The following is a 23,932-nucleotide window of genomic DNA, read 5'->3' as shown; positions in this document are numbered from 1 at the left end:
CTCTTCTGTCCTGAAGTGTTGTGTTGAGGAAGAGAGGCTGCCTCACCCCACCAGACTTCAAAGCTGTCCCCAAACACAGCCCCTGTCAGTCACTCCTCTGACTACTTGTCCTGCTAAATGGGACGAATGTTAAAATCAAGCGCCCCCGGGCGTGATTGTTATACCCCTCTCTGCCTCTTTATTCTTTATTCTGATCACAGTTGTCTTCAAAGGCTAGAGTCCTCTGCTGCTTCACAAAATTTGTGAAAAAGCATGATGCAGTAAAACTAATGCTGAGATTGAAGGAAAGCGTAAAGGAAAGAGAGAATGAGGGGGGAGAAAGAAAGGGGAGAGTTCTCCCTGAGGAGAGGAACAGAGGAGTGAAGTTAATTTGAGTTGGAGCCCTTTGCAAGCCCTTCTCTCTCTCCCCTACCATGCATATAAAATGCATGACACGCTCTGAAGAAGGAGAATTTTAAATCACCCCTAGTATTTCAAGGGAACGTCCAGTGTGTGAGGGCTTGTGGTGGATCTGTGTGTCTGTGTGTGCGTTTTCAGCAGTAACAGGAAGGGCCCAGTGTTGGTCAGACCTAATGCTTTTACAAGTTATGGAGACTGGATAACTTTTACCATTCTCTTCAAATTAATAGAATCTATCAACATTAGTAGAACCGGCTGTACTACTAGTCAGCTATACAACAATTAGCATAACAATGGATTAAAACCTCATCTGTTTGCCCTATGTGATCATTATTAGAAGAACATTTTTAAGTTGAACCAAAATTATCTGGGTACAAATATAGTTTGAAGATGTGACAATTTTAGTAACTCCACAAAAAAGCATAATTCAGCAGTCCTGCTGCTTGTACCACAGTGCCCCCTTGTGGACGATTATCAAACCTACATCAAACCTTCTTGAGCCACATCTTCCCAAGTGCACATGTCCCATGTCTTTGTCGGGGAAAGAACAGGAGAGTGATTTGTTTTATACTGCATGTTTTTATTTTAAAAAAGACGTGGTTCTTTGTGGAGAAAACCGATGTGAGCACATGCAAACTTCACACATAAAGGTCCAGGAGATAGCCCACCAGAGCACTGATGGGTCAGGAGAAGATGCATGCAGCTCCAACAGTGTACCATGCAGGAATCATACCCATGACCTTCTTGCTCTGAAGCAGCAGTGCAGAGCATAGTCACTGTGCTACAAGCACTGGAGTGGGAGAGTAATTGGTGAAGGCTGGGGGTAGGACGTTTGTTCTCTGAAAACATAAGGGGAAAAATGGTTGGGGAATTATATCAACTTCCTACTGTGGAAACAATTTCAATTGGTCACACTTAACTTCTTAAGAGGAGAGAGAGCGATAGTTTGTCACACTTGATGTGCCCTACTACATAAAACTGATACATACAACTGTCTGGTACAACATGGTAGACCAAAAAACAAACAACTAAATGGAGTGAAGTACATTCAGTGTCATTTATTTTTCTGTTACCAGAAAAATGCAAAATGGTAAAACAAACAACATTCATAACCGTTAGTGTATTTCCTCATGCTTACACATGTACAGTACATCTTGATCTGAATACAAACATTGAATTGAACATGATATTTCAAAAATAATATTAAAACATCAGTCTTTTTAAACATTTTTTTGTAACATTCATAAAAATAAAGCTTTCTCTGGCACTTTTCCTGAAAAACCATCTTATTTACAGTGAAACAGGAGATGAGTTCTGTCTGAGCTGCACGCTCAGGGCACAGTAGAGGCCGCTGTGAGCCGCCATTTGGTTCAACATGGTTTTGGTAACTGTGTTGCAGATGCATACAGCAGGAAAAAGAATCTCTCAACACTGGGATTGCCAACAATGAGTTAGAAAAAAAAAAAAGAAAAAAAAAAAGCATAATCCCCAAATAATTTTTTTCTCTCTGTCCCTCCAAAGCACATTACAAAAAATACTCCCCTCACCCACCAATCCCAATAAAGTTATCAAAAAAACATTCATGTTTCTCGATAGTTTCAATAAAAACCAACAGTATTCATTTGGCATGACCATGGTTGTTCTGCGGTGGTCAGGGCAAGGCATGACAAAGGCACAAAACGATGATTGATTATCTGCCCCAAAAATGGGTCTGGCCAAATGCTGCGTTCACCAGGACAACACTGTTAAAACTCATCATTCTCCAATTCTACAGGGCTATTCACTTTGGGTAGGAAATTGTTGAGGTGCTCGATATATTGCCTCAATAATTTGAATTGTTAAAGCCCCTTTGTGAAAAATCTTCGGGAGGATGATGACATAATTCCGTCTAGGACACAAGCCTTTAGAAGTAGACACTATAGATTAGGAAATGCTGAAACATGACAGAGTAGCTTGACACAGGAAACCCAAACCTAACAGATAGTTCTCTTCTTCCACATACTTCAAAACCAGACCAGCTTGAAACCAGAGGTCCAACTCATGCTGGTCATGTGTGTTTGTGAGCGTTTGTGTGTGTGTCAATGTGTCCAAAAATATTAATTCCTTTCCAAAAGTAAGCGGTGGACCCTCTGGTGTGAGGGCTGAGCCTCTTGGAAGACATCCGTCCAGCCGTTTGGTTACCCAGGTGTGGTGCATCAGTGTGGGCTCTCTGCACCCCCAGCCCCCCCCCCACCCTCTCCCGCTTCCCTACAACAGCCATGGGGTGGTAGGAGTAGGCCTTTAAACCTCAGTGGACCCCCCAGCTCTTCTATGGGAGAGCTCCCTCACTCCAGCAGGCACTCCTCTCTGCAGACGTCTGATGGGGAATGAGCAGGAATAGACGGTCAATATAGTGTAGCTCACAAGTCAACATGCATCCTACTTGCTTGGTTGAAAATGTTTAGATTAATTTCAGTTTTTTACACGGTGAGGTGCACTAACTCACTACACTCCAGATGCACATGCAGACTGATTATTTTATTAATCCACACCAACTAACAATTTATTCATCCACACCAACTAACAATTATGACACATTATTATCGTAAAGACTGATTTGTTAGCCCCCCACTTTTTTCCTTTCCTAGAAGTCAAATGTGATTCCTATTATTAACAGTGATTCCTATCAACATCCAGTACACCCAGGTACTGAACTGGTCTGCTGTGCAGGCAGTGAAAAAAAAAGAGACAGAAATTGCTAAAGGAAAACAAGGTTAAAGGAAAACAAGGTTAGAAGAGATCAAGTCTACTGTGCTATGCAAACAGCTCACCTGAATCAGCAGCTGTCATAAAACGTAGAAGCATTTACATGTTTTACATTTTTTATAAAGAGCTCCTGTCAAGCAACAGTCTGGATATGACCACCAGGAACTCCTGTTCCAGACCTAGTTAGGATGCCCACACAGCACAGGCACATGCCACAGCACACTGGCATCAAGCTGGCATCCAGCATGGCAACACAGGCAGGCCCCAACAGCCTGCCAGCCCCAGGTGAGGGAGAGGCAGCCAGCCGGCCAGACACAGAGCATGTGCGTACATGTGAGTGAGTGTCCTACCTGGGAGAGTGGAACGGGGGTGGGGAAGGGGACCAGGGTTCCAGAACAAAGAAAAAGAGAGAGGAGAGGGGGGGGTGTTAGGAGTTCTGGGCGTCTATACCTGCTGGGCTGAGCACCAGGGCCTGCAAGATGTCTGACAGAGAGATGATGCCCTCGATGCTGGAGTGCTCGTCCACCACCACCAACCGGTGGACCTGATACACACACACACACACAAACGTACACAAATTTGAGGTGCGTTTTTCCCCCACACGCCATTAAACTGTGTGTGCGCTTCTCAAATAATTGCTCACCTCTGCTTTGACTATTCTGTCCACAATTGTCTCCAGTGTTTCCTGCCTGTGACACTTCATGACTCCCTCAAAGTACTGCGAGCGATGTTTGAGAGCCTGGGTCACTGTGATATCCAGGTTATTGTACGTCTTCTCTGCAGCCAGGTTCTATAGATGATGGGAAACAGTCTTGTTAACAGAAAGCATGTCCCAATGGCTTCTAAACCCCAACCAAACCCTGCATACTATCAATAAAAAGGTTAGCGTACTCGGTAGAAAAACAGCACTTACTATGACATCAAATTTAGAGTATATATCCACCACCTTTCCTGTAACAAAATTCAGAATGAAAGTAATCGATGTAAACTTTATTACAATATGTAAATCAACGTCCTATTAGGGATACCAGACAACTATCTGTAGAACAGACTGTATGACTAGTAGTTTCCACATGCAGTGAGTGAGTGTTAAGAGGTCATACCAGACACATCCACCACAGGAAGGGCAGATACCCTCCGCTCTACAAAGATGTTCAGGGCCTTGATGATTGGCGTGTCGGGGTGAATGAAGGCTATGTGGTTGTAGGTGCCGATGCCCAGCTCTCTAAGGGTCTGTTTCATGAAGGCTGGCTTGGGCATTTCACACACCTGCAGGGTGGGGATGAAGAAAAGTATTTTGGGGTGATGTCCAAGCTAAAACACTGTCTTGGTCAAGAAACTTAATTTCATCTCACAATCCCAGTCACAAGGCACACATTTGCCACTTGGATTGTATCACAGATGGAGTACAAGACAATTAAGCTTGCATTCCAATATTTCACCACTAGAGGGCACTGTACATGAAAAGCTGGGTTCTCTTTTCCTGCTGTGTCACAGGAACAAGTATTTCAGCAATCTTCCCCTACCACAGAACAAGCATGTTCATGGAGTAAGCATCTGCACAGACAAACTCCCTGCGACAGTGGACAGTCATCATCACTTACAAAGAGCTGGAGGAACTTGAGGATCCTCTTGTGAGTGAGGATGTAAAGAGCATTCCCTGTCACAGGGTCGATGACAGGGAGGCGGTGGATCTTGTTTTTGATCAGGGAGTAGACAGCATCGAATATGCTGCGGACACACCGACACACGTCCCAATCAGAACGAGATGATTTCTCAGTCTCAGAGTGTGTGTGCATGTTTGCGGTAGAATAATGAATATAGTTGTTCAGAAAAGACATTAGAACAACAGTGTTATTATTTCAATTGGAACGGTGTATTTACCTTGCATCGGGGGATATGTTGACTAGAGGCTTAAAGGTCTCCTGTAAATATACCTCTGGAGGAAAGAAAGAGTGTTAATACTGTATTTCAAACCCCACGTAACACACAGCAGTTTATTTATAGAAGATGCCTTGCAAAAAAAAGTTACAAACCTCTCCATGTCTCAAGCTTATGTTCCTCTAATTCATAGATTTGCACCTGGGGAAAAAAAATCCACAAATTCATCTAAAAATTTGAAAATATTTTACAAACTGAAATCCTTCACTGTACTGAAAAGATGAAGAAATATTCCTTGCAAATGATTTCTCTGGATTTGCCTTACCATAGGTGACTTGTAGTATCTGTGAAGTATGATGATGAAGTCTGTAATGGTCAACATTCCTAAAAGGAGAAGCCTAATCAGAGTGTGGGAGTGATGCAGAACTGGGTAGGTCTGAATATGACAACATGGTGTTCTGGTGTACTGCAGTGCGTACACCATGTTGGGTTCTCTGCTACTGTACCAGACAACTCGAGTCTTATTCAGGAGGCTAAAGGTGGCCATACATGTTTCCGTCAATCCTCTGTGTATATGATTGTACAAAATATCATTACACTTAGTGGGTAAAACCTTAGCAGTTTCTGCGTCTGCCCAAAAGAGTCTGATAATTTGAGGGTCTATATTGGATTATACGCAAAGAAAAAAATCCTTCATGACACTTTGGAGGAGGTTCAGTTATATCTAGCAAATTCATACATGTTTGCATAACGAATAAATGAATTCCCCTTTAAAGAGATGAGTTCAAACAGCAGAGAACCTATGGAGAAGCGTAGGCAAACCATTCTAAGTCACCGAAATGGATGTACGGATTTAAATACAGTACATAACACACTTTTTCTTACCCACAAAGCACTGCTTGTCAGTGTCCCAGAGTGGAGCGGCGCGCACCCCATTGGCCACCAAGGCAAAGAATGCTTTCTTTACCTGAGAAACACAAAGTCCCAGAATAATACCAACCTTGAGGTAAGTGGATCTGGTAGTTAAACGTTTACACATCAAAAGGTTTCCTACACTCTCCATAAGATTATTGTTTAACAGCTTTAAGACAATTTCACAACCACCTCAAACACAGAAGCTAATTATATAGTTTTTCTCATGGAACATTAACCAAGCAATTAGAAATCGCTATCTGACCAAGGAGGCACTTTAATATGATAGGGTTTGGACAACTAGACTTGAACCGTCTAAACCCTGCTAGACAAGAAATGCTACAGGAACAGGGTCAGTCTCTCCGGAGAAGAGGGGCTCCGTCATTTAAAATGCTAGATATAGGTGCTGAGTGGTGCTTGCTTACTTGTAGTGCAGTGTCAAACACCACAAGCTTGGAGCTGGTGGGGACAATGTCGTAGCACTTGTGGGACTTCATAAAGCGCATGTAAATATCACTCTCTGGTTCTACAGCAGCTGTATGAAGAGACAGGGGAGGTTTAGTTAAGAAATCAAAATATATGAACGCTCATAGTTTGACAGGAGACATTCTGGATCATCTGTGTACTAAAAGCTTCTGCAACATTAGGCCTACCAAACAACTTGCATCGTCTGAAAAATAATCGCACCTTAAAAACTACCTCTGGCAAGGTGACCAGGACACAGCCGACAAGACTGAGCAGACATACTGTAGAGTAGGCTAATATAGGATATACCTTACCACCATGGATAATAGTATAGTTTTATGAGTTTTTGGCTGCTATGGACTAGGCAAGTTGAAAATAATTGGTTTGTTGTACATTACTTCTAGACGCATGTGTACACAAAATAAGGCATTTCTAAATGCAATATTACCCACAACGTTGGATCCGTGTATATCCTCCGCCAATTTGCACGAATCTACATTTGTCTTCATAATACTCAACCAATGATGTCACCGACACGGCAAAGGGAATCCCTCATATCTGACATAATGCGCTCACGGCAACATCGGGAAGCGACTGAGACAACATTTTTGCAAATCTAACAAATCTCATCGAAATATGTGCAGTTTGGCGTTAACTAGCTTGCGTCGTAGGCTAGTCCATCCAATACTGGTTCCCATGGAGAAGCCTACTTTGATTGCACCGGCTCCATTCCGTAGACTACTATGCCGTAGTAATGCAGCGAAATGTTCATGACACTTGGGGAAATTAAATGGTTCGTTCACAGACACTTACCATCATCGTCTAGTTCAAGTTTTTCCAGCATGCCTTCGAATAAACCGTAGACCTAAAAGAAAAAGCACGGAGCTACAGTCAACAACGCGCAGCAAATACTCAAACTGACCGACTGACACCAGTCGTACGCGCTGTCAAGCGCCCAACTCCTTTCATCAAAGTTTGGTGCTACGCGACACTTTCTTCGATGACAACCCACGGACAGTTAGACTATACTATGACATGACTTGACTACCAACATCGCTTGTCAGCTGTCGGAAAAAAACAAACATTTTATTACTTCCGACTTTATGTTTGTTTGAGACCTTGTGGTTTAGAGTCTGTAACTTTATTGGTAAATTATTATTAGACTAAACACACCCCTTGAATCTGAAAGTGGAAGCGTCCTATTCATTTGCTGCAGTCAGGAGCGCCAACGTCTTCGGACTAATCATACTACTTTATTCTGCAGAGGAGTGCGCAAAACTCGACATAGAAACGGCTACGTTACGGAGCAGACTTCTTTTAAAAACATTTCAATAGTCGACATTGGAGACAAAGACTGACATTCTGCGCCTTATATCAATTGAGAAATCGTTAGCCCATGAAATGTGTCAAGCAAAGCCACAGACACGAGCCCACCATAGACACGCCCTCCATGCAGACCAAGGCTCTTAACCATATTAGGAAATCCCTTACGTTGCCAAGCAGCAAGAAAACATGTACACAGTAATCTCTTTCTCAATGATGTCAATAAAGAAAACTTCTTACTGGTTGGTGAAACATTTTGTTTTGATGGATGAAATTGCACCAAAGTGTTCTTTGAATGCAGTCAAACTGCAGCTAAGCATGACTCCTTTTTTAAGTCCATGCAAAAAAGGCTGCAAAGCAGCAAGGTAATCTGAAATAAATGCAAATACACCCTTCCTCTCATGCATTTACAACAGACTACATCAGGCCCAACCCCTCAGTATGAATCAGGGGCATACAAGAAGCTGAGTCATCATCACAAAGTCTCAGCACAGAAGAGCCTTGTTTATGATTAGTCATCTCTCCCCCTTGGTCGCTCATTCACAACAGCCTTCTGCAGCAAAATAAAAAAGCCCTGACGACTTTCCCCTGGGGTGCCCAGTTCTCCCTCCAGTCACCCTATACTGCTGTAGTGGTGACACAGCACCTTCTGCAGCCAACACTGCTCCTGCAACCCCATAAATCAATTCCCCTGCATTGGGCATGGCCGCAAATCCTACGCTTCTGGCAGCTTCCCATAAATCCAAAACAGGGAACCATTTCATTACTTGTGTTCCTGATGGATTTGGCAAAAACTCATAACTCAAATTATTGTGACATTATTATAAGACTAGAGAGATCCAAGGTTATTCTCAACTATAAGGACTTGGGCATTTGCATCAACATAAATACCAGGTTGTAATGAAATATTAATTTAGACTTCCCAGGTGAAGTGTATCATGGCTTTAACAGGCAGGCTGGGATTTATCCGGATACGCTTTCATGAATCGGCATCTCTTTCAGAAATAATAGGTCTGAGCTAATTTTGGACTGTTTTCAACCTGCTGTGATCAACCCTGATGATGAACAACATGCATTATCAACTGGGCATAATCCCTGCTGTCCAGTCTGACACACACACACACACACACTTGTGGTTGTGGAATGGACAGAAACTCCTTCCAGTCAGACTACCAAGGCCTGTTGAGATATTTTGATAGTCAAACTGATAGAACAGATGGTGTAAACAAAGCTGACATACACTGTGTATAGCCACACATGCCCCACTGGATAATACACATACACACGCTTCATAAGGCTCACTTCAGGAGGTATTTTCCATTATAAAAAAAAACAAGAAAAGGTATGACCTTGAGGTAGAAAGTTAGTAGAGCTTGACTCACTTATGTACATGGGAGATTTCACACACACACACACACACACACACACACACACACACACACACACACGCACACGCACACGCACACGCACACGCACACACACCCACACCCACACCCACACCCACTCCCACACCCACACCCACACAAACTGTACCCGAAAATACACACACACACACACACACACACATGCATAGTTTATCACTTACTTGTAAGGTAGTGTTGGGCAGAGGGCTAGAAGAGGGAATGGGGGGCTTTGTGGGCAAGTTGAGGTGATGTGCCGTGTCTGGGGGGGAGGAGAGCGAGCGGGAGCAGGCGCGGACGTCTAGGCGCTCGGGGGCGCTGTGGTGGACCTCGGGGGGGAACAGGGGCTGGCTGAGGGCCTGTGTGGGAGTGGTGGGGGAGGAGGAGAGTCCAGAGACTACAGAGAGACAAGAACCAGAGAGAGACAGGGTTAGCAAGTCATGTGAATGTCACTGGACAAAATAATAGTTTGTGCGTGTGTGTTGTTATTACGCAACACTTAAGCAGGGGTGACCATAAGATGCATGTCATTTATCTCAGGGTCTCAATGAGAGCCTTGGATATTGACAGGGAGCCAATGGTAGAGGGTGATACTGCATTGACAGATGCTTGGATCTGCAGGGAACTCGAAACCTCTCGACAGGTGATTGCAGTGGAAAGAGCCCCTTCGTCATGATTTGCCATTACTCTTGAGAGCCATTCAGCGACAACACATGTGATATCATATTGTAGTCAGCTATGTACTTATGACTTAGTATCACCCATGTTCAGACTTCTGGAATATTTGTACATTTTATATATTCATATATATTAATTGAATTAATTAAAAATTAAATTTTCTATGATATCTTTTCTTTCTTTTCACCCCCCTTTTTAAGATGGCTATTACTACTATTAGAAGTATAGAAACAAAGAAGGTTTTTAAATCACTTACACTTACTCACAAAATATTCTCACACGTATCTTCCCTAACCTCTTTCTACCCCACATAAATAAACAGCAACAAGAAGAAACAAGAGTCAATTTTTATGGTGCGCCAGTCACATCGGTGTTGTGGGCTGCTTTAGTACATTGGTACATGAGGCAGCCTCTCGTTCTGGCAGTGTCAGGTGGAGGCCATAGGTCACATGACAGGCCTCACATGTCCCTGAGCATCAAGTGTCATGGCGTCACGGCCTCAGACAGCATAGGGTGACACAAGACACTCCACAACCTGACATGCTGACATATTTTGAAGACTGTGGCCTTCTCCCTAAGCTGTATACAACATCGTCTGCATTTCAAACAGCCCCAATTAGGATTGTGATACCATATTCTTTTATTTTCTTTGGTCCCACTTCTGTGTGCCAACGTGTTAATCTCCCATTCACTCCCTTTAGAACCCCTGAATGAACATTGGCGTCATCGGTCGACATCAATGTCCAGAAACACCAGTCCACTTAATTGGTTCTGCATGTGCAAAGGCATGCAGAGATGATGTGCCTTACCCCACAAGCACACACACTCCACACACTCACTCACACACACACGAACTCTGCGTCTACCCTTTCCAGCGCTCGTCACTATCTTCTGACATTTAGCTGGCTAATACCAGTCCCTGTTGATCCTCCCTTTCTTCCATCGTGTTGGGTTCTTATTTTAGCCCCGCTGTTCTGGCACATTCCACCGGAGGAGATAACACACATACACCACACACACACAGCCCCCAACAATAACTCATGAAAAGTATGGTATGATCCCAATACTAACAAAGCACTGTGTAAAAGTGAGGACATAGTACAATGGAGTAGAGTGAGCTGCCACATCACCACTGAACACACAAACAAACATTTACAGGGCACCAGTGTGTTGCAGATGAACAGTGAGCATAAAGGAGTGGATGGGGTTGGGTCTATGGGGAAGTCTACAGCGTATGATCTGGCCTGCTCTACAGTCACAGACCTCCACAGGCTCCATTGGCCACTCCGCAACAGCCATCCCCCCCCTACTGCCGCCTGATGTCATTCGATAAGTGTGCATAGAGTGTGAGAAGAAGAGACAGGAACTATATTTTGTTCATGTGTGGCATTCAACAACAAGGTGTGCTGTTTGGAGACCATTGGCAAAAGAGCCTCAAAATAGTCACCTACATTGAAGTCATAACAGTAATCTTGTTCTGAGACTTTTCCAAAGGGAGACATTCCTACATACAATAATTAAGGAGGATTCACTACTTCAGACCAGTGTGTCAATTATATCTTTAAGAGTTGCAAATTTGTTACATAACAGTGTAGAACCACACCACCAATGAGGTACTTGAGCCTGCTCTATTGTCGGAACATGAATTACTCATCAATACTCTTACTGGATCCCATACACATTCATAAAATAAGAAGACCGATCAATCCATCTACAGTATGGCTTGAACCGTTTCCTACCAATACTGTGCAGTAATGCAGAAGAGTGGTGTTGAAGGGTACTTATGGCGGTCTTGTCACCAACCCAGTGCCACATATAGACTAACGTGGCCAAACAGGGCCATGTTCTGCCCCTTCCACTCTCCCACCCCATCTCTGGTGCTTTGGGGTCAGGCCCGGTCTAAATGCAGCAATGTGAAGTTATTATCAACATTTCAATCAAAACCAAAACACAGTTTTGTTCCACTGCTCTACAGAGTCCTCTGCAAGCTCGTCTGTTTGAATAAAGTTTCATGTTTGAAATTAGAGCAGTGAATCCACAGGGACCAGGCACTGTGGGCCAGGAATACAAGGCATTAGATGAACGCTAGATTACACGTCTATAAATTACCTTGTATTTAGTCCCAATAAAACAAGATTGACTCTTAAATCATATTTAAATGTAGCTTTTTAAATTGTGGTTCTGCTTAGTCATTAAGTTTGACCTTAATTCATGTATTCACATAAACAGAGAATGTAGAGGTTTTTATCTCTGGGAAAATGCTTCCAGAGTATGCGTTACATTAGTGAAACGAGAGCCGTGGCTGGATCATAGGGGTTAACTATGAGAACTAAGGACCCAAGGCCAGAAGTAAAACATTCAAATAAGAACCCACTGACAAACTATTCTATGACAAGTTACTATGTGGATACAACGTGGATATGGTTCCACAGTACTCACCACCCAATAAAGTACAGATTCATAACTCTCTTTTTACAAAACCTACAAATCACTTGATGACTTGGACGACTCAACAGTGGGAGTTATGGGCAGAATTTCCAGGACTTTGCTAATTGGTTGAACTGGTTCCCTGATTCAGTTTATAGACACAGACTGATGAGTCATGTAAACAGCACGGATCATTACCAGGTAGACAAGGTGGCTCGGACTGACGCCGTGCAGCCAAACCATCCTGCTCCTTGCGCTTCTTGCTCCGCCTCAGGCTGCCGAACCTCTTCATGGAGAGCAGCGGGTTAAGGGTTTGAGTCCAGATATAACCATGACAATCCGAGGGGCACTCGGAAGGCACAGCTCTGGCCCTTGATACACCCACAGTAAGAGTTAGTGCAACTGAATCATAGTTGAAGGAACTGTAAAAGAGTCAAGAAAGCTTGTCTGGGTCAGTGGAAAGCCCTGGAGGTGCAAAAAAGTTATTTCTTTACTTCATTGAAGCGAGGTAGGTCTGAGACTGTTGTGGGGTTACAGGGTCTGGTCCTCTGGATGTTGGTGATCCTGGACAAATATTGTTGTCAGACGGTCCAATCTGGTCGGAATAGCCTTTGTGAGTTGTCGTAGTGTTAATGATTACAATTTTCCCAAGCCTTCTCTTTTTCCATGAAGTAATTCTGCCATTCAGACACGGTCTTCCGTTGCTGATATATTCCTTCTATTAATTTGCATGGATTGAATGAACGGCCAGTTGCGAAAGCTGCTCTTCAGGGTTTTGTCAAAGCTTGTCCAGAGGATGTTCCCAAGATGTTATGATCGTCTGGCAGAGTACGGATGTCTGTGTTTGCTCACACACTTGTTGGGGAAGACACGGAAAGCATGAAAGCTGGAAATTCAACACGTCGTCCGTGAAAGGTCCTCACACAACTGATGCAAATAAGCGCCGGACACCACCACTCCTCTCGTTCTCTCTCTTTCTCTCTTTCTCTCTTTCTCTCTTTCTCTCTTTCTCTCTCTCTCTCTCTCTCTCTCTCTCTCTCTCTCTCTCTCTCTGTCTGTCTGTCTGTCTGTCTGTCTCTCTGTGGAGCGCTCTGTGCTGTGGCGTCAGTGCTGTAAATTGTCAGGTGCAGCTGTGGGTGGCATGTCTTTAATATAGCACGCATTTCATTGAGGCCAGGCTGGGAAGCCAACGTTCACAATTGTCACAGCCCCCTCACTGACCTATCCCCTTTTACCCCCACCCCTTGCTTTTCTGACTGAGTATAATCGCTGACACACTCCAACATTCACGCTCAATTTCCTGAGATCCTGAGACCTAACCTTCTCACCCGAAATCCTCACGAAGCGGCCCCTTGAAATGACCAGAGGGAAACAAATATAGATATAGAAGGTCACGGACATCTACTGTGCATCTCTGCCGCCCTCTTGGTCTCCAGTCGCTGTAACTCAGGGAGACTGACCTTTACAGAGTGCTGAGACCAGAACCACCTCAGCTGACCGGGTGATCCCATCTTCTGTCAGCTGATCAGACAGCCTCCACTCTGTACCTCCCTCCTGCCATGCCCCCCCGGCAGATGACCCAGTTAGGAAGCACAACAGACGCCATCGATTGCGCTGCCACCCGACTTCTGTGCTGGTGTGTTACGCAATGACCCCAAATCAACCCAAACAAGTCGATAAATAGTTTTGGGGAGTGTGCATCTGAATTCTGATTGAGGCCAGTCATCTTTGACCCCTTACATTTCCATACATCAAGTTTTTATCCTATTTGAAGGCTCTGTGAAGAGACTACCAGTCCAAAGTCTTGATTAAATTAGTGTTTCGGTATTTGTTGTTGTTGAGTACTTACAGTAATAAGACGTAAATAACTGATACAAACTCCCCTCAGGCACACACGCCTTTGCCATTTTCCCTTATATAAGCATTTCTCCCTACAGATCATCTCTTTCTCTGAATCCTGCCTTCTACGGGTCCTGTTCTGTGAATGAACAGCTGAACTGGGTGAACTACAATGTTCTTTTATTTACTGTCCACATGCACAAGAGAGAAAAAGAGAGAGTGAGAGAGGAAAGGTAGAATGAGAAGGAGAGAGAGAGCGAGAGAGAAAGAGAGAGAGAGAGAGAGAGACTATTTGTGTGAACAGCCTGGTAAATGCTGGACACTTCCTGATAAGGCCATGATGGGAGCTTCAGTTGTCCACCATGGTGTGCTTGACAATGTCCAGACTGGGAAAAGGGCTTGTTTGGAATAGCAGTGAATAAAGAGACATTCTACACATACTGTATTTAAGGCCAATATGAGGCTGACATTACGCTGCATACTAAGATCATGTTCAAGACTCCTAAAGAACTTTTTTATACTCTTTTTTATTTATTTACCTCCAAGTGAATGTTATAGGAAATGTAGTTAAATCCTTGTAGATTTGGTTCAACAGTTGGGATGAACAGTTTCACGATGCAGTGCACCCTTGTGGTGACTGTGGGATACTGCAAACAGACACTCTTTACAAACAAATACGCTTGACGTGAAAACCCTCAAGTCAACCAGTAATAGTGTTGTAGAGAACTGCGGTATATAATAAGGACACTGGTAGAAAGCACAGCATGCTGACATCACTCAGATCGGGCAAACATCTGGCCCAAGCTCTTCTATTCCACCCTCCAAGCCTACTAAGAAGAATAGGTGAATGTGAGCCAAGGAAAATGACTCACTTTTTCAGTTACTTCAACATGATCCCAGTAGAGGTAAAGTATTTTGGTGTAGAACCCGGTCAGGTGTCATTAGGTATTAATCAACTACCCACGTACTAAGGAATATTAGGAATGAAACCCACTTAGCTCATCACAAAAAGATCTCTATTTCTAGCAGGGATCTAGATTTGGTTCTAAAGTAGGCCTCCAAAACATTAGTCATGTGCAACTAAATAACAATGTAGTCCTGTCCAGTCAGTCCTAAAAGTATAACGGATTTATTTTAATCTGACTAGCTGACTTTGGAGTCCACTACCAGAGGAACATAAGTAAAACAAGCTACTCTTTGTTTATGTAAAAGTCCCATTCTCTTGTTCCTGGAGAAAGTAGTTTGAATAATTGATATAATAATAATAATTGAATAACAATAATTGAGTAATAAGGGTGAGTGAAGAATGAGGAACATTACATTTTTCAACATTTCTCTTCTACTTTATCGCCCTGAAAAAAGCTCTTGGCCATATTGTGTAGCAGCACATTGCTGCTTCCATCATAGCGTATGACACATGGGAGAAACCTACTGTAACTGTGTGTAGGTGCTTATCTATTAACATACATTTAGTGAGTGGAATTAGGTAAGTCCTGCATTAATAAAGCACACAAATGGGATCATTCTCCTTTAGGTACTATGCTTTTTGGATTGGATAAGGACAGTATTTAAACAAAAACAACATTACTTATGTTTTAAAAGCTGAGTATGCTGAAGAAAATTGCACTTTTCACCAACTAAAATATATTTTCAATATTATATTGTACTACCTTCCCCAACCTACCTTTTCACCTGTGTTTTCACTTAGGAAACATCCTAGGGAGGAAGTTAAAGTGTATACACACAGTCAGGATGTTCAAGGTGAGTTATGACTGAACTAAGCAGACCCCTCTCACTGCTTGTTCTATAATTGGTACAAAGGTTCCGACTTAGGCATGATTTGTGCTCAAATATAAACTACAAAAACACAGCATACTTCCTATAAAATCTCTTCATTTATTAAGTGCACAGACGTCTGTGTCATAACAGAAGTCTCTGAGAAAAACAATGAAGCATGTGAATGTAGGTCACAGGAAACCCCAGTTACCTCAGACTTTTGAAAGATGGGGTGATTATTATGTGCATGGTGTTTGATTGACACTATTATAAGCTGTATTTTGTACATTCATCATGCATCAAATTCAGTTTTGTAAGAAGTGTATCAGTACAGAAACAACATCTCGTACAGAAACGAGATGTCTCTTTCTAAACAAAGACAACACAGTGAACTGCTGAATCAGTAGCCTGTAGATAGCATGCTTTGCTCCAAGATGCTTACCTTTCTTATTTCTTGAAAATAACTTGATGCTGGCAGGGGCAGAGCTGGACGAGGAGCGGAAAATACCACTGAAGCTCAGTCGGTGGGGGGACTTGGGTGACGAGTCCTGGTGAGACGGGTCCTGGTGGGACCGGTAAGGGAAGATGGTTTTAGGGGAGCCAGGGCTGGTCCTGGGGTGAACAGCATCAGGCATGGGCCTGGAGGCTTGGTTGGCACCGGCAGAATCCCTTAAAAACAGTCCTTTATTTGGGCTTGCAGAGCGGCTGACTTCACCCTGAGAGAGAGTCAGAGTGAGAGTGTGAGAGATGGTGGTGGGGGGGGGGGGGGGGTGTAGTGAAGAATAGATTCCCTATATTCATATTGATACTAATGATGGAAACATTTCTACAGCATCAAGCATCAGTGTTATATAGTAACCACCAAAACATGTCCTTAAACAGTACACATTCCACAACTTAATGCACAGGGAAAACGACACACAGGTGGTGAGGTCATAGCTCATCGTTTGTACTATTTTCTGCATGTTGCTCTTTCCAAAGGTGAAAGTAGCACATTCTCCAATCTATATGTGTATTGGCAGAGGCTCACTGACCTCTTGACCACAGCAAGAGACAACCTCACATACGTATAGAAAATCTGCATATCAATGTTCATCAAAGAACGGGAAGGTAGCTGAAAACAAATGGTGCTACCCAAGCTGGGGGTTGGTGGTTTGGTCTGGTCGGTTGGTGAGCCTTGGTGAGGGGTGCTGGTCATTAGTGAGGGTTGGGAAATGACGCAGGGTTTCTCCCCACCATGACCAAACTTTTGAGGTGTAAGGGGAGAGGGGGTGACCAGCCTCTGTGAGATGTCAGAGGGCCACCATGTCTGTCCTCTAGCGGGTCCCAGCTGGCCGACAAGACGGGCTGATACTGAACTCTCAGTCCTCACTGCTCACAGGGACAGACACTCCTGAAATCTTTGCCAGAAACTGTCAATATGTCTGCCAAGCTTAAAACGTTGTCCAACAGCAGAGGAACTGAGCCGCACTCCGTTTAATCACTTTGACGCTGCACAATCTTACAGTACGTGCTGTCCATATGGCTAATGTTATGTACACAGTCATGCTAGTTCAAGTTCACGATATGGCTCACTTCATCACTGTGGAGCTAACTGAAAACAAAACATGACACCCAGTCGAACCTCCTACAAATAAAGGCCCCCTGGGGATGAGTGTCCACATTACATCTTTAACTGAAAGATGTCAGAGGCTGTGTCTGAATTCTTATTCAACGTTCCAGTCGAAGGGGAGATGTTGTATGTGAGATGTTTTATAGTATGTGAAAACAGTGCCTCAAATAGACAACACCATGAATTAAGGATCACCTGCATTAAGGATTAGTGGCTGCATATATACTGTAGGTTGGGTTGCTACTTATTCTGGAAAGTATAAAGATTTTTGCAAACAATATTGCAGACCCACCTACTGAATACAGTAGCACCTACTCCACGGCATACAATATGCATATTACTGTAAGCTATTTGAAGTAAGCAGTGTGTTGTGAAGACAGCCATTGAGACAGGGGGCTCCACCACACACTTGTGGTGTTGGGAGAGAAAAACACTGTAGATGAGAAGTGATTTGGTATCACTATTTAGTGTTGTGGGCGTGTCTAGTCTACAATCAGGCAGGGGGCAAGGGGCCAGAGTTGTTTATATGATAATCAAGTTCAATTAGAAGATCAACCCTCGCAAGGCACCTGGCCCAGACGGCATATCAGGTAGGGCCCTTAGGGGCTGCGCTGACCAGCTGGCAGGGGTCTTCAGTGACATCTTCAACCTCTCCCTTAACCTGTCTGTACTCCCCACCTGCTTCAAGAGGACCACCATCATCCCTGTGCCCAAGAACACCAAGGTCACATGTCTGAATGACTATCGCCCAATAGCACTGACCTCTATCATCATGAAGTGCTTCGAGCGGCTAGTCAAATCATTCATCTGCTCCTCGCTGCCCCCCACACTGGACCCTATGCAGTTTGCATACCGGTCCAATAGGTCTACAGACGATGCCATCGCTCTGACCATGCACACCGCTCTCTCCCACCTGGACAAGGGGAATACATATGTGAGGATGCTGTTCATTGACTACAGCTCTGCATTCAACACCATCATCCCCTCCAGACTGGTCTCCAAGCTTGTGGACCTGGGACTAAGCACCTCCCTCTGCAAGTGGATCTTCCACTTCCTGACGGGGAGGCCACAGGTGGTGAGAATCGGTGACCGCACTTCATCTGTACTGATCACCAACACAGGCACCCCCCAGGGCTGTGTGCTCAGCCCTCTCCTGTTCTCCTTGTTCACCCACGACTGTGCGGCTACGCACAGCTCCAACCTCCTCGTTAAGTTTGCTGACGACACAACCATCGTGGGCCTCATCTCTGACAGTGACGAGTCAGCCTACAGAGAGGAGGTTGACACCCTGACATCATGGTGTCAGGACAACAACCTCTCTCTTAACATCAGCAAGACCAAGGAGATGATTGTGGACTTTAGGAGGCGGCAGGAGGAGGAGCATGCACCCCTATTCATCAATGGATCGGAAGTGGAGAAGGTCAGCTGCTTCAAGTTCCTCGGGGTGAACATCAGCAATGACCTCACCTGGTCTGTTCACACGGACAAGGTGGTCAAAACGGCCCGTAAGCGCCTCTTCTTCCTGAGGAGACTGAAGAAGTTTGGTATGGACTCAGTCATCCTTACTAACTTTTACAGATGCACTATAGAAAGCATTCTGACTGGTTGTATCACAGTGTGGTATGGGAGCTGCACAGACCGGGACCGCAAGGCCCTACGAAGTGTGGTCCGTTCTGCTGAGTTCATCATCGGCAGGAAGCTCCCAGCCCTACAGGACACCTACCACACACGTTGCCTTAGGAAAGCCAGCAGGATTCTAAGAGACTGTTCCCACCCATCCTTCAGTCTCTTTACCCCGTTGCCTTCTGGCAGGCGTTACCGCAGCATCCGGTCGCGCACACGCAGACTGGACAACAGTTTCTACCCAAGGGTCATCAGGCTTCTCAATGGACACTGATATGGACATTTTTACTGCACACTAGTCACTTATACACTGTCACTTTCAGCTACTGGTTGCTCTTTCAGTAACATTGCACTACTGTACCTCGCCACCAGGCTCCTGTTTGGTCATTGACAAAGTCACTGATCTGTAAATTTGCACTACTGCACTGTACTCCATTTAGGTTAGATTAGTTTATAGGGTTGTAACAGGTTTTTTTTTTTTTTTTTTTTTTGTGTATTAGGGTTAGTATAGCGTACTATTTATTGTTATCTGTAATTTAGGAAGTTTTAGTGTTAGGGTTAGTATAGTCGTTTATTTATTGCTATCTGTATATTTAGGAAGTTCACTTATCTAAGCTCAGCATAGATGTAAATTTGTTCTGTGTACTTATATGTTATGTTATGCCAAGTGCTTGCGTTGTCTTGTCTTAAGAATTTCAGTGCCCAGTCTAACCTTGTGTTGCTCTGTGCACCTGACAAATAAAAGACTTGAACTTGAACAATTAAGTTCTCTTTAGCTGTTTCCACATATGATTACACTCAAGTGTTTACAGTTTTTCTCAATTGCTAAAACATTAAAACCCATTGGCTGAATAAAGTTCTAAGTGGCCCGAACTCATGTAACTAATTGTGCCTGTCTGTTGTCAATACCTTAAACCATTTCACAGGGTAAAACACAATTAGCAGATCTCACTAAGAATTTTCAGTAAAACTCTAAACACATTCTTATTTTTAAAACACATTCAGCACTCTAATGCACATGCCATCCATACTGGTAAACACAAATGGCAACCATCAAATACAAATAGAGAAAACATGTCATTGACTAAACACAACCACTCAAAAATAATTTAACTTGTTTCAAATCATGTGACACAACCAATATAAGCCAGTTCAGAGAGCAAACAGATTGAAGGTGGGAAAATATTGCTTGTGAAGTCGACAAAGTGCTCTGGCTTAACCCAGCCCAAAGACAAGAAGAAGCACATTGATCACACGTTTACTACTTTGATTTTTGTCCCTTTTACTGCAGTATTGTATACTGTAGTACAGTGCATTATAGGCTGTATACTGTACAATGAACAAATTGTATGGCCCTGAACATTGTGCTTCACATTTGTTACAGTAACAGACTAGTACTGACTGCTCAATAGATTTCGACTGGTTGCAGGTTTATATCAACAAAGAACAAGAGTGAGTTGTGAGTAGTGAGATGCAGGGTACAGTACTGTATAGGGTACAAGGGAGGAGAAAGAGCAAAACAATTGCAAAGAGCAAAGCAGAGTAGTAATTTCTGATTCATTTTGAGCTACTATGATAGAACATGTTTTTGTTCATCAACAGACAATGACGGATAAATATGAAATTTGTTTTGAGTTTACATAAAAATGTAAACTATATGTTTTGAACAATGTGTTTTCAATTTTTTGGTGTATTGTTTACTTGATAGTGTATATAATTTTGATCACTTTGTTTATGATATGAGAGCAGTGATTGATTTTGAGCACGATATATCTGTTTTGAGTCGAAAGTTTAATTTTGAAAGAGGATTCAGAGGTTTTGTAAATAGTGCTTGAAGATGAGATTTCGTGTTTACAGTTTTGAGAAAGTGGGTGATTGTTTCAAAAAATGTGTTTTAGCAATTGTAAAAAACTGTAATCAATAATGTTGGATCTCAACTGGATCTCAACTCTGTTCTCATAGCGAGCTACCATTATATTTAACTGTAGCTACTAGTTCAACCCTGGCCCTGCTCGAAGCACACTTCTTTTGAACGAATCCAAAATCTGAGGAGATACAAACCAGATTGTAACTCTTCTTTCAACTAATTCTCCTTCAAGGGTTGTGCTATACCGTGTATAGGCAAGCAAAACAACAACAAAAAATAGGCTTATCTGGAGACCAATCACATTCCTCCATAAGCCCACACAACACAGGTGTTTTCTTTTACAACTTCAAATGGGGAGGAGTTAAACCATGGGAAATACTTCAAAAAGATTATTGAAACAAAGTTGGGTCTTGAGACAGGATTAGTTTAACTCAGACAGTCGACAGAGTAAACAGAGAGGAAGAATGCATTACTAGGATACCTTTCCTGTACATGATCCCAGGCTAGCCAGAGTGGGTGGGTTATTATCGTAAGGCAGTCTGGGATGGTTGCAAGAAAATGCAAGACAGAGAGCAATGGACTGTACCACTTTGTTAGCTGAAAAGCATAGACTCGTCTGATCACAAATAAGTCTGCAGGAGGTGAAAAAAACTATCAGGCCAACAATGAGAGGGTGTTGAGGAGACACAAGCAAAATGATGGGTTCAACAAAAACATAGCAAGATACTAATGACAAGACAGTTTACCTTTATTGTGCCATCCTTGTCAGAGGTTTCAGTCTCACAGTCTAGCTGGGGGGAAGTAAAAGCACTGAAGTCCTACATGCACACCCACACACACACACATACATACACACACACAAACACAGACAAATATACACACACCATTACACAAAGATAGAGAGAGAGAGAGAGAGAGAGAGAGAGATCATTCTGATGCAGGAAATAGCACTATTTATACCTAATGGTATGCATGTCATGACAGGCATCAATGCTTTTCTAACCATGCGATGGAAGCCACATCTCTGGCAACCTGGGTTGGTATTTTTTTTCCTTTTGATTCCTTTTGTTATCTGTGCTTACAATCTGCCTCTGGCATGTGCTTCACCCTGAAGGACGAGCAATCACGCCTTGACTAGAACAGGAGGAGTTGAGCTGGCTAAATCAAGTTGATTTTTTTTTAACCCAACCTGACCCATGTCCTTTGAATTTGCATTTGTGTCGTGACCTGCAGTAAAAAAAGTAATTTAGTTGCACTAATGCGCCTTTCCGTTCGCCTTCCTGTACACATTAAATTTAGTCATTTAGCAGACGCTCTTATCCAGAGCGACTTACAGTAAGTACAGGGACATTCCCCCCGAGGCAAGTAGGGTGAAGTGCCTTGCCCAAGGACACAACGGCAACCTTCTGATTACTTGCCCGACTCCCTCACCGCTCAGCCATCTGACTCCAGATGTACACTAGTACGTTTGTACAGAAAAATGACATTTTTTTTAATGTTTGGTTGATGTACCACGTCTGAGGGCATTTGATAGCTGGGATGTTGTGGATGTCATCCACAGTAACGTGATGCACAGTGCAAATTGATGACAATAATGATGCCCTGTCATCCGGTCTCGTTATATTCAAGGGACGTTTCTTCTGACTTACACATGATTTCAATAGGCCTTTTTGGTTTGTATCTCTCATGTTTACCCCTGTCTCTCTATTTGTCTCTTTTCTGGGGGAATGATTAAGCAAACCCAATCAGAAATATGCTAAATTTGACGAAAACATGAAAAAGGACAAATAAAACCAAATGTAATAAATCTGGACTCTAGTTGCCCATAGTAACTCTGGCCGCAATGACTCATGATTGAGTGTTTTTTCAAAGCTGCATGTTTCCTACCAGATGTTTCCTTGCCTTCCTCTTTTCATTGGTAAACATCAAGTCTCTAGCAGCATGCGTAAAGGCAAACTCTTTTCCTCCAAGGAACCATTTACGACCTTTTTGAAGGTTGTATTACTTCACTTCATGCACAACTGACAGAGAACAATAATGCTGTGTTGTTGAACGAAAAAAACGTTATGTAATACCATAAAAAAAGGTTATACTGAAACCTTTCTTACTATTTTTAACAGTTTTAGCACCTGCTCCCTTGAGGTTATTATAGGGCCTCAACAAGACGACTATTCCTTGGACATCACCATACACTGGTCTGTTTGAATGTCAGTCTTATGCAAATAATGTGTTAGACAAGCTGAATCTTCTTCATGGGAGTCCTTAGTCTATTGATTGTATGCTGTCAGTTTCCATGGAGGGAAAGGTATATGTCGCACTGTGTCACGTCATGTTGCATGCACTCACGACGGGCTGAAAACTTTTACATGAAAAACCAGTTTCGGAAATGAGAGATCATTTCCGAAATGAGAGAGCATTATCCCCAATTTCCGAAACTCGTTTATTACTTAACTTACTGATGCTCAAATAAAAATGCTGTAGCGTATTTACGCTGCGCATAACTTAACATTGCACAATGTTCCGCAATAGTAATATCAACATAATCATCATCTGGAATTATGCTATGTCGAAATAGTGAAATATAGTTTTTACTGTTAATATTGTATACCACATTAATTTACCGGCATGTTTATCCGTAGTGTTCTCTTTTTCTTTGGCGATTTCTTTGAGTCCTTATTGGACTCCATCACGGTGCTTCCCATTTTCTGGATCAAGTTGGATGTTCAGATTTCTTTCATTTCAACAAGACAGACCTTAATGTCTCAAAGTGCATTGTTAATCTTTATCTGAAACGCAGGCTAGTTGTTAACTTCAAGTCTACGGCTTCGACGAAAAATTCACCAGGAAGTGTTGCCTACACCAAGTACGCGTTACCTTTGGGGTGTATTCAACATCAATGTCAGTCAGTCGCAATGAGCAATCTTTCAACAACAGTACAGCACATTTACAGTACGCTACAGTAGTTTCGGGTTTGCTCAGTAGATG

At 43.1% G+C, this 23,932-nt stretch overlaps 1 protein-coding gene across 6 annotated transcripts; it reads right to left on the bottom strand.

The window, feature by feature from the left end:
- Window positions 1-1,432: 1,432 nt before the first annotated feature.
- Window positions 1,433-23,878, bottom strand: LOC124473000 (5'-AMP-activated protein kinase subunit gamma-1-like). Of its 6 annotated transcripts, none has more exons than XM_047028207.1 (16): window positions 23,569-23,878; window positions 21,694-21,765; window positions 16,288-16,561; window positions 9,311-9,522; window positions 7,216-7,267; window positions 6,363-6,472; window positions 5,911-5,992; window positions 5,351-5,409; window positions 5,181-5,226; window positions 5,029-5,083; window positions 4,749-4,875; window positions 4,248-4,413; window positions 4,058-4,095; window positions 3,788-3,934; window positions 3,595-3,688; window positions 1,433-2,755 (listed from the first exon to the last, which is right to left on the bottom strand). In XM_047028207.1, exons 1-16 carry the CDS (start codon window positions 23,647-23,649, stop codon window positions 2,724-2,726), a joined length of 1,647 nt encoding a protein of 548 aa, XP_046884163.1. In that variant the 5' UTR covers window positions 23,650-23,878; the 3' UTR covers window positions 1,433-2,723. The 6 variants fall into 6 exon arrangements, with proteins under 6 accessions (XP_046884163.1, XP_046884169.1, XP_046884164.1 ...); XM_047028213.1 differs by having other exon boundaries at window positions 23,822-23,854; XM_047028208.1 differs by lacking the exon at window positions 23,569-23,878 and adding an exon at window positions 22,835-23,541.
- Window positions 23,879-23,932: the final 54 nt, after the last annotated feature.

Source organism: Hypomesus transpacificus, chromosome 10 (genome assembly GCF_021917145.1).
Source record: "Hypomesus transpacificus isolate Combined female chromosome 10, fHypTra1, whole genome shotgun sequence".
Taxonomy (NCBI): domain Eukaryota; kingdom Metazoa; phylum Chordata; class Actinopteri; order Osmeriformes; family Osmeridae; genus Hypomesus; species Hypomesus transpacificus.
Note: the sequence above shows the minus strand (reverse complement) of the source record. Positions and strands in the feature narration are given on the sequence as shown.